The sequence below is a fragment of the Astatotilapia calliptera genome, chromosome 5, assembly GCF_964374335.1.
Source record: "Astatotilapia calliptera chromosome 5, fAstCal68.1, whole genome shotgun sequence".
In the NCBI taxonomy this organism is placed as follows: Eukaryota; Metazoa; Chordata; class Actinopteri; order Cichliformes; family Cichlidae; genus Astatotilapia; species Astatotilapia calliptera.
In genome coordinates this window covers 27529329-27546057 of record NC_137426.1, presented here as the reverse complement: position 1 = coordinate 27546057, position 16729 = coordinate 27529329, and the positions used below count along the sequence as shown (strand labels likewise).

General features: G+C 39.1%; 1 protein-coding gene across 4 annotated transcripts in view; it reads right to left on the bottom strand.

The window, feature by feature from the left end:
* Positions 1-16729, bottom strand: part of slc2a9l2 (solute carrier family 2 member 9, like 2) — a 109849-nt gene that overhangs the window by 21835 nt on the left and 71285 nt on the right. For all 4 annotated transcript variants that reach the window (XM_026168602.2, XM_080302006.1, XM_080302009.1 and 1 more), the window contains 2 exons: positions 13584-13685; positions 13174-13249 (listed from right to left, as the gene is read on the bottom strand). In XM_026168602.2, the coding sequence (XP_026024387.2) occupies positions 13174-13249; positions 13584-13685 (178 nt within the window). The remainder of the gene's footprint in view (positions 1-13173; positions 13250-13583; positions 13686-16729) is intronic.

The following is a 16729-nucleotide window of genomic DNA, read 5'->3' as shown; positions in this document are numbered from 1 at the left end:
CCTTCTGATTAATCAGAAGGCTAGTTCTGATTAGCGTCACCGCTGTCTCGGTGGAGTTTAATAAACTCGGCCGTCTGCTTCTTGCTATCTAAAATATAACCAGACACTGGTGTAAATTCTCGACTGTCTCATACTTCTGTTTAATAAGTTTTCTGTTTGACGTTTAGTCAGCTGTGTGAAAACCAAGGAGGAACCCACCCGGGGGATTAATAAAGTTTTATTTTATCTAATCTAATAACTTTAATCTCAGCCAAACCGATTTACTCACGAACAAACAAAACACTGAAAAAAGCCCAACAATAACATTTTTAGGTTGTCTAAGTGACTTATATATTACGTTTAACCCGAGCAGCGAAACTCCGCGGTGATCTGAAAATGATGTGCCGGGAGTTGTGCCGTTCTCGGCCGCATCAGTAACCCTCGAGCTCCCGGCTAGCTGTCGAGCTGGTGGGTAGCAGACGCCTCTGAAAACGTCGAAGCACTTTTGCAAATATGGGATATCTTGATAAACCGAGCAGATATTTGATGTTTACACAACTACTTTCTCGCCTGAAAATATGTTAAAAGTTTATTTTGTGACCCAGAAAGATTAGTATGAGTAATTTTAAAACTTAGTAGCGGCCGCCATTGCTGGAAACTGGAGTTTGGCTGGGCCGCGCTATGAATTCTGGGATATGGTAGTAATTTGGACAGCCTTCGGCGCATCGCTGTGATGTAATCGGTCTACAAATGCGGCCTCAGGAGGATGCAGCCCATGAATTTGGACATGTCCAGAGTATAATCGCAGCCTTTGCGGTTAGAAAATTGCACTTGATCATGTCGCGATATTATCGCAAATGCGATATATCGTTCAGCCCTACTTCTGTTTCAGCTTGACCTGCTGCGATGTCAGTGGACTGGTTACGCGCTACTAGTGCCAGACCCTTGATCTGTTGTGCCTCAGGCAGACAGAGCTGCAGAGTAAAACAAATACAAGAAGGCCTCACTAGAGGCAAGTGGGTTTCTTTCTCTCTCACCCACAATCAGTTGTGACAGATCTTTTTGTTTTAAATCAACTTAAATATTTATCAATCAGTGTTTTATGCCAATGCTGGAGTTTTCATTTTTCATACATATAGTTTTGTTTCATTTACAAAAGCATAATCAGCATTATTGTTTATGAGATGGTTATAGTTGGTTTTAAATTATGCACAGGTCCCAGAGACACTGCTGTTCCTGGAACAATCTTGGTTATGTGCGTAGTCACCCCTAATGGCAAATTCTGAGCTAAGAAAAATCCTGTGTGACCTTGTCATAACTCATGTGGCTTACTCGATTGCTCTCCGTTTGTTGTATCTATGTTTCTAATATTATCTAACAACAGTTCACACACTAATTACATAATGGGATAATACTGTCACAGTAGCAGAATGGTGCCCAGCAAGGGCACAGCAAGGGTGTCATATTTTGCGGTATATTCAGAAACGTCCAAGTATTTAATGGATTTAGAAGTAAAAGATAATCATGCTCAGAAAATCATCATTAATGCCAGTAGATGCATTTAGAGTTAGACTGTTAAAGTACCAGTTTTTAACATTTCCACTTAATATTTAAGCACATCACTGTGGAGTTTGAAAAGCAGCACCACTACTTAAACTGATGTACTGCTGAGCAGTTCTGAGTTGTTCTGAGGACTAAAGTAAAATGAAGTCTGGTATTCATTTACTAATTGTGACTTTATAAAATCTTGGCTAAAACATTTTAATCCTTGTGAGTTTGTTAAAGGTTATAGCAGAGCATTTATGGAGACCATCTGCAGGGATAACATTTTTTTTTTAAAAAAGCAACTAAAGGGAAAGATTATTTTTCTCGCTGATATGACAAGAAATGTAGACGTCGTCTAAAATGTTACATGACTGAGAAAAAACTGTCAAAGCTCACAAAATTACTAGGATGTTTCTGCTTTTCTTTGCACGCCACAGAAATGCACATATCTATTACCGGCTCAGCTTCACATAATCAGATGAGACTTATAAAGTAAGGCTGTCATGGACCTCAACACATCATTGCAGTTTTGTCAAGCTATTTGCAGGTATGTGACCACAAACAATGCAACACTAATGTGTCCACTGTTTTGGACAATAAGCCCCCAGTCAACTGGGCTTAGAAACATCCACAATCATCTGGCAACCACTGGATGCTAGATGTAACTGGCTGCTGGAGGTTGACAGCAGTTACTGGGAACATGACTGCAAAAGCTCGAGTTACTGGTCGTTACAATCACCTCATATTCTTTCACCCTCTGGTTGATGAATTGAGACAAAATTTGTTGCATTTGCTGTAGTTTCAGGGTGGGCTTTTTCCAAGCAGCCATTTTGACATTTAAACACAGGTGGTAATAAACATTACTTAATACTCTGTAGCTAGATAGAAAATAATCTTTGACTTAAAAAAGATGGAAATGTCCTATTTTAATGGAAAGTAGGACATTAAAAGAGTTTAATATGGTAAATATATTGCACATTTACGTGCTAATCATCAGTAGCATAGAATTATCATACTCATGTTGGGATGCAGGCAACAGCTTTTGACTCAAAACACTGCAGTGCTTGCTAACATACAGCACAGAGTGACTAGCATGTATTTTGTGTGTCATCCAGAAAACATCTTTTAATCATCTCTTACGTTCACTATCCATCTTGGCTCATTCATTAATTTTGGGCAGTTTAAAAATAATTACTAGCTGGCTGACTGTACTGCATTATGCACAATAAAAAGTCATCATAAATATGAGATAATTACTTTGGATTAGTTTCTTAAAGTAATTTCCATCCAGGCGTAGGTCATGACACCATTAAGAGCCTGGTTTGGAGTCAGTAAGTGTGCTCTGGGCATCTGTGACATCTTTCTTTTATCTAACACAAAAGAGTAGCAAGTAAAATGTCACTAAAATAACTCTTCAAAAATGTGGAGGCTGCTTCTGCTATTCAATGAAGATCAAAAGATATTTTTAACTCGGTGTATTCTGGCGAAAAGAAAAAAAACTGGCTGAGCATCAGCATTTGACTAACTCCACAGCTGTTGTATTACCCAGTTCGCTGTGTTTACTCTAAGGCTTTTCTGACACTAAAAGAGAAAGATGTCTGTGAGAGTGAACTGCGGGGAGTTAAGCTCATATTCTGCCCACAGCAGGAAAAAAAAACAGCTGAGAAATTTCCAGGTCAATTGCTCTCTCAGCTTGAATATATTGTAGATGAGTCCAGAGGAGAGAGGCGAGGCCATTTTTGCCCAGGAGCAAGCAGAGTCATGGCACAAACCGGTGGCCCTGACTAGAAACATGCTAACTGGTGAGTTGATGCTTAATCTTTGGGCAGAAACGAGAGGCTTACCAACATGTCAGCGTTAACTTTGGAGTGAAGGGGAAAAGTCAGGATTGCAATTATTATATTATTATTACAGGAGACTGTTTGCAGGACACACAATGCTGAGTCCACACAGAGCTCGCATTGACAAAGGAATTCATGTGCCATCTCAAAGGATTCCTGATCCATGACACCATTCATGTTTCCAACAATAGGAAAACCTCTTCCGGCTGGTAATGCAGAGGCAGTTATGAATCCAGAAGCAAAGGCATTTCAAGTGTTCTCTTCTTCACATTCAGGACCCAAAAGACAGCTGAGGACGAGCTCCTGGCAGAAGATCAATACCACATCTATGTGAACAAAACATTGTTTCCTGCTTTTCAGAAACCGGGCACTGTATCCATGGGTGGAATATTACAAAGTGCAAACGATCCTCACAGGAGACATCAGCCTTGGGATGCAAAGAAATATTTATGAAGCTAAGAAAGAAATTACAACAATCAGGGCTCTACTGCAAACTACAGCAACTTATGATCATAATTTATATTTTTATGCTAAATGCAACTGTGAGGGTTGATTTAAGTGTTAATTCATGAGGCTAAATGACAAATTAGTCAAACGACATACTGTACAGCAAGACTGGGATATTAAAAAAAAGTAGAAACTCTGCCTCTGTGTACTGAGAAGACACAATAAATGACAAGAGATGATAAACACAAAAATGACAGATGCACCCACACGCATATAATTTCACATGCAGAGACCATTTCCCTCACAGACTCATAAATCCATAAGACTTTACTTCTTCCTTCATTTCTTTTGCTCTTCTAATCATTTTTTTCTCCGTCTGCCACGCATCATTAAGTTTCCCCTTGGTGTGAGTTCACTCCACAGAGACGCTGCTCTTATCACTTCGGTTTCTGTGTGTTTTTGCTCGTGGCTCCTAAAGAGAAAGCGCATGCCACTCTTGTCAGGAAGCATTCCCATCTTACCCCTGGTGTCTCTCATTGCTTGCCACCTCTCACAACAGCAAGCCGGGTGGCCCAACATGTTTATGTCCAGATTCTCAGGTGAAAGGTGATTCATCTTGTTCAGTGGATTTCAGTCTCCTCTGTCGTGGCCTGTCTGTAGCACTTTGCAACCATCTTTTTGTCTTTCCCTCACTTATATCGACAAATGGACGATTGACTGCAAAAATCCATAACTTTCCAAAAAGAAACTCTTTTGTTTTAAATCTGATTTATGTGAATGGAACTGATTTGACCTAAATGTGTCGTGTATGATGGAGTTATCCTACTTTTGTTTTGCAACTCCCAGAAAATTATTCAATTGTACTAAAATAACAATACAAGTCAGGCTCAGACCACAACTGCCGATTATTTATTCAAATAGCTTTTAGCTGAATTCCAATGCAATTGAAAATCTTTACGACTGTGATTTAATTTACACTCCACCAAAGCTCCAGTGATATAAATAATAACAGTATTTCACCACCCACACACCACCACGATTGCGAAGGGAACTACACATAGAGAATCCTTAATGTTGTAGCCAAATTGAGTGTCCTTCACTCTCAAAGTAGCAGTACTACTCTATTACTAGCCATACTCACACAAGCCCTGCTCTGAAGAAGAGTGCTGCTGGGCTGTGGCTGTGGAGCCACATCTTGCACTGGGTCGCTGCTTCTGTCAAATTAGATACTCTTTGTTTTTGAAAAAGAAAACAAAAGAGATCACCGTGGTTCTGATTGGTGTATCGAATCTGGCAGAGCCAGCAGGGGCAGTTGTGCTGGCTTTGAAAGATGCAGGTATGCCCTAGGTTTGGTTTTTGGCTAAGAGGAACTCTGATTCTTAGCTCCTGTTCACATTAAAGCAGCTGAAAGCAGTATATATTTCACTTCACTTCACTAATAGAATAAGGTGTCACTCTTGGTCGTACAACCCTTATATGTGTTCAGTAATTTTGCACAAACATTTCACTTAAGTTGTCTGCCAGTGAAAAATGTGCACAGAGCCATTTTTATGTAAATACACAATTTACACTTGGACAATAAGGGGTCTAGTGTAATATGACAGGGAACACCAATTATTTTCCTTTTATCGCTGAACAATGTTTATCTATAGCGACTGCTTCAATGCTTTTCCATAATCGCCTCCAGGCAGATTTGCACTGTAGTGCACAAAAGAATGTCATTTGCATTTTATCCCACAAAGAAAACTCTCCTACAACACGTGGGTTTGTTTACTTGCTCCTGCAGTGATTGAATACTTCCATTCTGACCAACAGATAAAATGTCAAAGGAGCAACGTGATCAATATTAATATGTTAATGTTGAAAGAAATCACTGTGTGCCATCAATGTGGTCAGCTGATTTGGGGAACAAAAGGATTCAAGGACTTTCCACTGAATTATGTTTGTGTAAAGTGAGCACAATATGCTACAATCTAATTAAAAGTTTTCTTCAGCCACCTACCTATAATGAATGTTCTCAAACTCTCACGGGCCAGTGCTACCACTCAGCCTTCTAGTAGATGTATATTTGGTTTAAATTAGAAAATCCTAGAAGATTTTTTAAAAAGTTGCCCTCTGACTTTGAGGTCAAGGTCACTGGGATTCTCACTCTTCCGAGACTTTTAGTAGATGCATTTATAGTATTCATTTGCAAAATTGTTACTGCCTTCTGCTCAAGCTATTGTATTCACAAACTTGTCGCATGCTGGCCTGGCAGGGGGATAGCTATAGGTCATCAACCTTTTATGGATGAGAGGTAAAATGATTATATCATTATTACTTCTGATTAGCGTCATTAAAATACATTAAAATAGTAAGCGGATGGTCACTGGTCAGGAGCAGGACAAGATCGCAGTTACATGTATCCAACCAGCAAAAAGTTGACTGCATGAAAGTAACACATTACTAGAAAGAAAAACTTGTCAAAGTTGTAAAATGTTTGTTTGCAGCAGCTCACAGCCATGACTGGGAGGAGCTTTTTAAAACTTTCTCCTTACTGAACATTTTAGTAATTCCAGTGTTCAATTACAATGCTTCCCTGTGAAAAAGCTAAAAAAAAACAAAAAAAAAACAGCACCATCCCTAATCAAGAGTAAAATAAATGAGTTCTTCTTCTGAAGATAACTAAGCTCAAAGAATAGCCACATGCTTATTTTTAATTCTGTTTAACTGACTCTGCCCACTGCCCACCACAGTCCTTTTTTTTTAAAGCGCTTTGTTAGCGTCTTCTCCTCTAGAGATCAATTCTGCCATTTCCTCAAAGTGACAAGTTTATAGTGGCAACACTTTCTGTGAGTTCAGCCTGCATTGATCCCTTGCCCTTGTGCTCTATTGTTGAGGATTAGAAGAACTTTTATTTGTTAGATCACAAACTTCATCTCCAGGCTGTTCACTAAAGAGAAGTCATCAGGGAACTGAGACAGGGAGAAATAAAGAGGATGAGAGATGAGTTTGTACCATACACAAAGTGCTTAGTTTGACAATATGGGTTTGTTTCTTGTACATGCTCGTCTCTCAGTGGTATGTCAATAGTGCAATATGAAAGAAAAGCTGCAAAGTTACACAACAAACCGACCAAAATAACAATGCACACATCTAGGTGCAAACGGTGACAGCTTGACTGTGAAATGCTTATTTTTATCCTCGGCGGCAGAATAATCCCCGCTTTACATGAGAAGTGACTCACCAGCATAAACTGATTTAATTGTTCAGCTGTGAAATGAGCACGTGCTTAAAATATTGATTTCAAGAACTTCTTCCAAATTAGATTTGAAACTGTTTACAGAGCAGGAGAAACCTCTGTCTGCAGGCTGGGTTTGCAGGGGGGCTCAGTTTGAATCCAACAGATTCAAATTCCACATTCACCATGTGCCTGTATGGATTCTCTCCAGATACTCCACAGACATGCTTATTACATTAATAGGTGAGCCTAAATTGGTTGTACTGTAGGTGTGAATGTGAGTACATCTGTCTGTTTCAGCCTTGCGATAGACTGGGGACCTGTCCAATATTCACCCCACATCTTATCAAATGACAGCTGGAATCGCTTCCAGCCCTACCCCGCAATCTTGATTTGGATAAGCAGTTAAGAAAATGGATGAGTTTCTGTCACATTAAAATAATTTGGTACTAAACTTTCAATAATTTCTGTCAGACGTTAGGGCTGACTCCAAAAAGTGGCAAATTTATTTCACAGTAAGCAGGAAGACAGCTATTTTGGCCAATGCATCCAAACTTTGGATGTTGCCTTCAAGGTGCTGCACTGACGAATCAAAATGCACAGAGGCTCCACTAGCTGATTGATTTTTGCTACAGCTGAGCAAATTATCTCCTTAAAGAAAAAAAAATGCACAAAAAAAATCATATGAGATACGACAACTCTACAGTTTAGATTTAAATTAAAGCCAAGTGATTCGTGCTGTGGAGCAACACTTCACATGCAACTGAGTCAGTGCTATCACAAAGAGCTGCAGGCCCATGAAGCAGGCGTCGCTGCAGTGAATATTCAGCAGGATGCAAGCTGAGGATATTCCTCCCTCGATTGAGCAACCCACGACAAAACGTGAAATGGACACAGTGGACCAGCAGGTCTATTTCACATTTTGCTTTGCCTCTCCAAAATGTGAAATGGACACCCATGCAGAAATTGCATTACAAATAGGGGCAGATAATATATTTAAAGCCATAAAGTTGGTAGTGAGCAAAAAACTTATGAAGTACATCCCAGGGTCTGTAAATTGTCAGAATCAATTAAGCTAGGCGGTTTATATGTATATATGTTTATATGTACATACATGTAAATGTGTTATGTCTGTTTAAATGCTTTCCTGTGATTATTTTCATGTTGGCTCAAAATAAAATATTACCCTCTGCTGTTCCTACAACTTCTGCTTGCGTGTCCATTTCACATTTTGGACAGGCAAAGCCTGAAATGGACACAGTGGTCTGTTTCAGGCTTTGTCGTGACATCGGGTTGGAATGAGATATCTGTTATACTGTTTAGTACTACAAATCCAGTAGAGCTCATTTAAAATTAATTACGTAAAAGTAATAATTAATTTTAGAAGGTTTTGTGAAAATAAAGTATTGGCCTAGACCAGGGGTGGGCAAGTCCAGGCCTCGAGGGCCGGTGTCCCACAGGATTTAGATATGACCCTGGGTCAACACACCTGAATCACATGATTAGTTCATGTGGAGAACTTAAGGACATGTTGAGGAGGTCATTTAGCCATTTAAATTAGCTGTGTTGGTTCAAGGACACATCTAAAACCTGCAGGACACCGGCCCTCGAGGCCTGGAGTTGCCCACCCCTGGCTTAGACCCACAAAGATCATTAATGAGTTGGATCCAACCTGTGTTTCTGTACAACACTTTGGGCAAACGTTTTGTTTTTAAACGTGCTATATAAATAAACTGGATTTGGATTTGGATTTGAACCCAAGATTCACAGGATATTTATTATGTGGATTTACAATTCGGCACTACCACTCAAATCATATCCCTTTAGATTCATGACGTATAACATAAGTACCCACATAAATGAAAAATAATGAAGAATATGTCACAACCACTGAAAGAAACACCAGTGCCGTGGGGGAAAAGACAATATTCCAAACTAACAAACACTTCACTACACTTTGGGGTTGCATTTATCTCTGCTGTCCCACAGGAAACAGTGACAACAGCATTAAAGCTATTTACTTTTTGGCAAGATAAAAGGAATTGCAATCCCAGGACCCTATAAAATAAAGATATATTTTAGGAAGATACTATTTATTGACTTGCTTCTGCTTCGAAATGACAGCTCTCAACTTGTTCTCCATGCAGAGTGTAGGGATGGAAGGAGTGATGGGATGCGGCGTAAGTTTGTTATAGACTATGCAGTATTATTCGTTTACAAAAATAGGAGGCACAGTTAAATGGGTTTAGAAACAGCTCAGGAGTGGTTTCTGACATGGGCTCAACACTCAACACGGGCGACAAAAAGAGAGAATCAGCAATTTCCAGTTGAGGTGAGAGTGTCAGCCTGCTAGAAGAAATTAAAAAAAGGAGTGGTGTGGAGCTATACTGCAGTACTCGAATGCTTCTATTTCAGTACCCTTGCACTTCAATGTATAATCGCTGTCCCTATGGTGACAGCTGCACAAATCATTAGCTTCATGAACGTATACAGTGATTCAATATACAGCCTGCAGCTATGAAAAGACCCAGTAAATCTTGACTAGACATATCTGCATCAAGGATGCTCCACAACAGCTTCAGTGTACACCACAAGAATGGATTTGCTCAACAGACAGCAGTTTCACCTGTCAATCATCTGAACATCTGTCTACGTGTGAAAAATGTGCATATTTTTTTTTCTTCCTGAAGCTTCGACAGCTGTCTGTCACTATTAGAAGTAACATGTCAAAAACAGCACATTCAGTAGTTTGTACCAAACAAGGTGTGTGGACATATGTGTTTGCTGTAATGAGCAGGTGTTGGAGGACTTTGTAAAATCTGTAACTAAGTTTCAGTTCAGACTGAATCTGCACATTTTGTTGTTGTCCTGTCCTCTCTCGAAAATATGTTACAGTTATTCTTGATAAAAAGAAGCCAGAATCAAATATTTAATTATCACCTGTATTGTTCAAGGATTGTTATAAAGTTTGAGGACAAAATGCCAAATTCATAGAGCAACACAATCACAATAAAAAAGAAAGTAGGCCTTCTTTCCGACCCAAGGTTTTATGTATCAAGGCAACATAAAAACAACAAGACTTTTGAGTCATGGAACAGGACAGAACCTGAATGAACTGAAACAACACTGTAAAGAACAGTTGACCAATGAGAGACTGATGAGTTCATACAGAAAATGATTACTTCGGCTTATTGCTGCTAAAGGTGGTTCTACAGTGACAATCATGTGGTGTACTATTTTCACACATTCTGCATTGTGGCTTAGTTTTTATTCGACACATAATGAAACAGTGTCTCGTGTTGCTGGTCGTGTGAGTTTGTCACTGAATAATTTTACCTTTGGTAAGGACAAGATAATTATGTATTATATACTGACACATAACATATCATTTTATTATCTCTGTATGTCTTAATTTTGCTGCCATGTACAGTAATTACAGCTAATTAATTTTTATAAGTTACCCTAAAGAAACATTTTAAATGCTGTAAAATGTAGAACGCTGTCACACAGAGCGGTGGTAATAATTTGATGCGAGCTAATCAAAGCTTCGTCCTTTCCTTTCTTTAATTGACGACCTCCTGTTACATCTATTTTATTGGCGCCAGTAATTTACTGCAGTGGTGCCATATGGATACATGCTTGGCCAGATTTCATGAGAGTTTAGCATTAATAAACAACTGGTTATAATTAAAAATGTTACTTACATTATAACTTATAAATGTAATTAACATTTTCACTTGACTGCAGTTTTACACTTTGCCCTTTTTCCATCTTCCAGTCCATCGTTTTCTATTTGACAGCACTAATATCCAGTTGAGGGAATATGTTTTAGTTCCATAAGCAACCACACTATGAAAACATGATATTTTTACAGAGCATTAACTAAACCAGCGCTGAGCTATTGTTTTAGATACATCACTATTTTAAACGATAAAACATACCAATATTCAATTAACAAAAAGTATAATTATTTATGTGGTGGACTGTAATAACCAAAGGGTGTCACAGTGTTGTTTGAGTGTACTGCTACAAAACCCAGTTAAGTCTATTCTGTTGCATTCTCCCATGTAACAAGACTGCTGCAGAGGGCAACTGCTAGCAGTAAATTAACCTTCCACCGATCACAGTTTTAATCTATTCTAATGTCGTCTATAAAAATCTCCATGAGTGATGGAAGTGAACTTAAAAGCCATCAAATATGTCTGCCAAATTTTGTTCTTCTAAAGGTGAACCCTGAGACACAGTGAAGAAACTGAAGCCTATGCCAAATTGGCTATTAGTCCTTGTGACAGCACTTTCTAGGACAGTGCAAACAGGGAATCCAATAAAGTCACTCCCCTGATCTCACACTGAGTAACTGCGCTGTCTGAGGCTCATTCAGCTTCCTCTAAAATATCCCATCGCACCACTAAACCCTAACAAGTACTGTACAAGCGCCCAAAGTGTGTCATTCCTGCATGTTTTGAATGTTACGTTGACACTGTGAAAGCTGGATAACTGTCTGCGACAGTCATATGAAGAAGCACAGAGAGATTATTTATCTCTTTTATTGCTCTGTTTAGCAGAATGGCAAAAAGGACAGGGTGAGAGAGCGATAACGACTAAACTACAGTCCAGGTGAGCTTCATACAAGATGCTACAAAGGCACAAGATACACCAATGCAAACAAGGACTAACTCAAATCTGTATCTGATGATTTCCTATGAGCCAAGACATTATTTTGGTTAAAGAAAAAAAATCTGTGAATTTGTTGCAACTGTGACAGCTGCACTGATTATATTTCAAATACTAGTTCATAGTGCTAAAATACAGAAAACTAAGAAATGAAGTGAAGTAAAACACAACCAAATTTGGAAAGTAATAAGCTCATCCGGGACAATCAGGATCAGAAAAAGAAAGATTTGAATAAAAGATTCATTTTTTTAAAAAGGTTTAGTTTTTGTTCTCTTACAAGTACAACGCAAAGCATTAGCATTAGAAAATGAAAATGACATTTGACAAAGCATTTTGAATGCTGGCCTTATCAAACTGCAAATTGGAAAAAGAGGAAAATGAAAGAAAGAAACATTCAGATATAAAAAACAATACCAAGAAAGCAGCTTCAAGAGACAGAGAGACAAGAAAGAAGGCTTTCAAGATTCAAAGATTCCAAGATTAAGAAAAAAATCATATATTTGAAGAAATAAAATTATAATTCAATGAAAGGGGAAGCTAAAAAGAGAAAATAAACAATAAACAAAAATAAAAGCTACAGCTCTGCCTTTTGTCATTATCAAACAGGAAAATCTCCCTCTGCTCTTATGGAGAAATATAATCTTTGTTTTTGAAATATCTGGGCCATGGTTTCCATGGTGAAGTGACTTAAGAGGAGGTGTGGCTGCTCATTTATCCACTGGAAGGCTCACATCACTACTGGGGTCATCCCTCTGGTGAAACCCCACCCCCACCCCCACTCTCAAGCCATTCACCAGGCATCAGTAGTGAGAAGCTTCATTTGTTTCAATAGGCTATAAATCATCACTGTGCAGTCAAACGATCTTCCTTTCCTCAGTGATTACCTCAAAAATGCACCTTAAAAAGAATTGATTGACTCAAATGGTGTTGTTATGTGCATTATGTCTGTGTCTCAGCATAAGGTTGTCTCATTTTCTTCCTCTTTATTAAAGAACTTTGGTATGAAAAAAATAAAACAATAAAATGTGCTTCACTTACTGTTGTGTGCGTGTCAGGTTTTTGATATTTTCTCCTACTCTGCAATTTCAGTCTCATTCTAAAGACACTGAGACACTTTACTGGGTGAATGCTCCCTGGAGATATTACTGCACAAGGATGAGCATGTGTGATGACAGGAATAGCTTCACCTTGAAACTTAAAGTCAAACTTGCACAAGACCTGCCGTGGACACTGCCACATTTGCAGGACAATGACATACACTGTATACTGTATGGCTCCTTTTTTAGTATGCTAATATATGACAGGAGCTTACTTTGCGATGCCAATCATTCCAGGCCGGAGTTGGGGAAAGTCACATTGATTATACAACAGGTACAGTACTTCACTGAATTACAGACACAGATTATTGAGCTAATCTGCTTGCAGGGTGTTTACTTTGATCGAAACAGAATATGTGAGTGGTTTTACCTGGTCCAGAGCAAAAGGAGGCAATCACAGCGAGTATGCAGACGTAACTGAGGTAGGGCATCCATGACACTCTATCCTGAAAGGAATCAGAGAGAGCAAGTGACATAATCAGTATTTTGTTATATATTACAGCTGCTGTACTGTGTGGTATTTAAATATTTTGCATTGTAAAAGTTTTGCTAATAAGTAATTACAGTTCAAGATTTTAATGATACTGAATGATGCAAAAAATGTTTCATAATAAAAGTGCTTTTTTTTATATAACTATATGTACATTTATAGAATTTTGATGAATTTTAGAAGTTTGAGATTTGCAACTGTGTTAAAATCCATGTTTTCTCAGAATATATTTTTATGTTGCCTCTTCAGATATTGTATGTCTAGTATAAAGGACAGGAAGTGTGGCTTACCTGGAAATTAAGAAAAACTGTGAGTAGGCTGAAGAACACGGCCATGGAAAAGAAACCAAATATGAGAAGGGGCTTCCTGCCAATTCGTTCTATCACCAAGCCCTGGAGAAAAGACAGCATAATAAACAACAGGGTTTTGTATATCATTTTTGGCTGCAGAGTTAATTTTATCCAATTTATAGATCTGGGATCCACATGCCAATGGTCCACCATGATAAAGTTTATGACTATTAGAATTTGTCATTCCTTGTATGATTTGTAAAAAAAATTAACTGCACTCCGCCCATACAACCACTGAAAGCAGCCCATCCGCCCAATCACATCTCTTAACATGACCGGCCCCTCCCCTACCTTCACTGTCTAGAAAAGCTTTAGTGTGGAAGAAGTGGTGAGAAGATGGAGCTGGAAAGCTGAGAGAAAACTATAAAAAGGAAGTAAAAGCATAATGTGTCAAATTAACCAACATGTTAGCTATCGCAGCAGCTGCACCGTGAACAGTAGTACCAGAAACAACTAATAACCAGGCCTCACAAGTGACAGGAGGCTGCAGCTGCTAGCACCAGCTGTGGAGAATAGGCGAAGTGATGAGAAGGGTGAAATTAATGTGGTAAGAAAATTAATGGAGGAACATAATTAGGAAGAGAGAGATTCAAGGATTCAGGTAAAATGACAATGAGTCACTGCTAATAGCTAAAGTGTAGCTTCTCATTGTCACACGCTGCAGTGCAACAAAGAACTAACCCGACAACAACTGTGCCAAGCATGATATCAATAATCAAACAAAATGAAATGAAATATGAACATTATATGTGTACGCTATATATAGAGTGAGATATATCTCTGCTGAAACTTTTTCATTATTTAGAGACACATTCTTTATGTTGGCAGAGCTCATTACAGCCAGTTTTTGTAGCGTACTGACCTCTGGAATTTTATTTTTACTTGATCAGTGCAGGAGATAGATTAAAAACAAATAGTTAATGCTAATGGTTCTAGTGTAAAGTCTAGTAAAGCCATTAAAGGTCACTGATCATCAGTTTATCAGAGTGAGGGTTATGGTCCTGGCTTAAAAAGTTGGCCGACATATCTGTAAGGGAATTTGCCAGTTGGTCAGCACAACATCTGTCACGGTCCTGGGTCTCCTGACCCAGCGTTTTTAGTTCTTTGTGATTTTCGTATTATTGTACTTGTGTGTGTGATTTATTCTATGGCTTCTAGTTTTGATCCCTTGCCCTTCATGTCTCCCTGTGTGCCCCTCTGTGTATCTGTGAGCCCTCGTCTCTCCTTATGTTTTATTCCATGCTTCCCCTGCCCATTATGTCTAAGTTCTCCCCGTGCTCTCTCTTCCCCCTGTGTGCCCTCTATGTATTTATGAGCCCTCGTCTCCCTTTGTGGTTGTTTCATGTTTCCCCAGCCCGTTATGTCTGTGTTTTCCCCGTGCTCTCTCTCCTCCTGTCTGAACCTCTGTGCACTTCCTGTTTACCTTGTGACTCTCACGCCCGTACATGTCATGTTCAGTTCACCCCGCCCTGTCTCGTTATGATTATCAGTGTCACCTGTGTTCCCCGTGTGTTCCCACTTCCCTCGTTAACCCTCTGTGTATTTCTGTCTGCGTCTCCCTCTGTTCAGTGTGACGTCGTCCCTCATGTTGTGTGGATCTCCCTGTGTCTCTCTGTGAGTTCTTAGTTTGTAGTTTTCCCAGTTTAGTTTTGTATTTCCTGTATTCTGCCGTGCCAGCATTAAAGCTGTGTTCTTTAAGTTCATCCCCGTGTCTGTGAGTTTTGCATTTGGGTCCTCCTCCTGCTTGCCACACAGCGATCCTTGACAACATCTGGGCATCTTTTAAGGTACTGTAGCTTTGCATAGGTTGACTCACTTTATAAAGGTCCAAATCAAATGTGTCCTGAAAGACCAGAAGTCATTACAATCACAGGACTTCCCAGAGTCTTTAAAGTGATTCTGCATTGTCTGACCTTAAGAACATTTGACTTTCCCGATAAATGAGATCTGATTGGCTCCTACTGGTCTCATGGGTAACCATATCACTGATTTAGATGGCATCATTTTTGCAAAGTTGTCCTATCCCTCAAACCTTGCTGATATGCTGATTTACTTCACAGTTCACCCTGTGATTTGCTTCAGTGAAGCAAAGGCTTATATCCAAGAATTACCATCACAAATGGGATGGTCTGAGGTGCTGCCTATATATACAGTAACATATACATACAGATTTCATCATCCATAACACTGCATGTGGCTCATCAGTGATTCTGTCACAGTAGGTCTTTGACCGGGTCCGTCTAGATTATGGATGCAGCATGAGCCATGACCCTATTCAAGTGCAGGCCACAGCTGCAGGCCTTCTTCCATCATAGTCTGTGTGAATTAAATGGCACTGCTCTTACCTCTTAAAACCAGTGAGACTTCATGACGTTGTGCAAAAAGGTCACTGTTATTTGTACAATATTTGTTCCCATACCAAGGGGCTTCTGAGTTGAGACTGAGAGGCAAAGATAGCGGGTGTTTATGTATGGTGTAGGGGAGGTGCTGAGCTTTCTTAAGAAGAAAACAGATTTTTTTTTTTTATGTTCCAAGAATACATTGGCTTTAATTTTGCTTTTTTAAGCAGTTTCCTATTAGCATGTTGCAGAATATATCAGTCTTCATTTGTAAATGACTCCAAAAGCACTGCAGTTCACTTAGGATGTATGTGTACATGTGTGTAAATACAGTGTCCATACCCTACTAGTCCCTGTAGGCACCAACTATTAATCTTCTAGGCTCTACCCACACTGCAGAGGCACACGGATTTGCACACAGCAGCAAAACTCCAGTTCATTAAGACCTCTGAAGGTGCGAGAAGCTGAATATTTATAAGCCTTATTTTATATTTATATGACACAAAGTGACAACACACATTTGTCTATTGTAGCTTTTGTGTGCTGTACAAAGATGGTAAAAAGAAAGTACACCCCCTGATCATTTTAAGGGTTTACATATCAGGACAATTTAAAAATCATCTAGTCCCTTCCAGGTCATAAACTTAGGTAAATACAACGTCAGATCAACAACACAACAGATTTCACAATGTCATTATTTATTTAAGAATATTTAAGCCACAATCTAGAAACAATGTGTGAAAAATT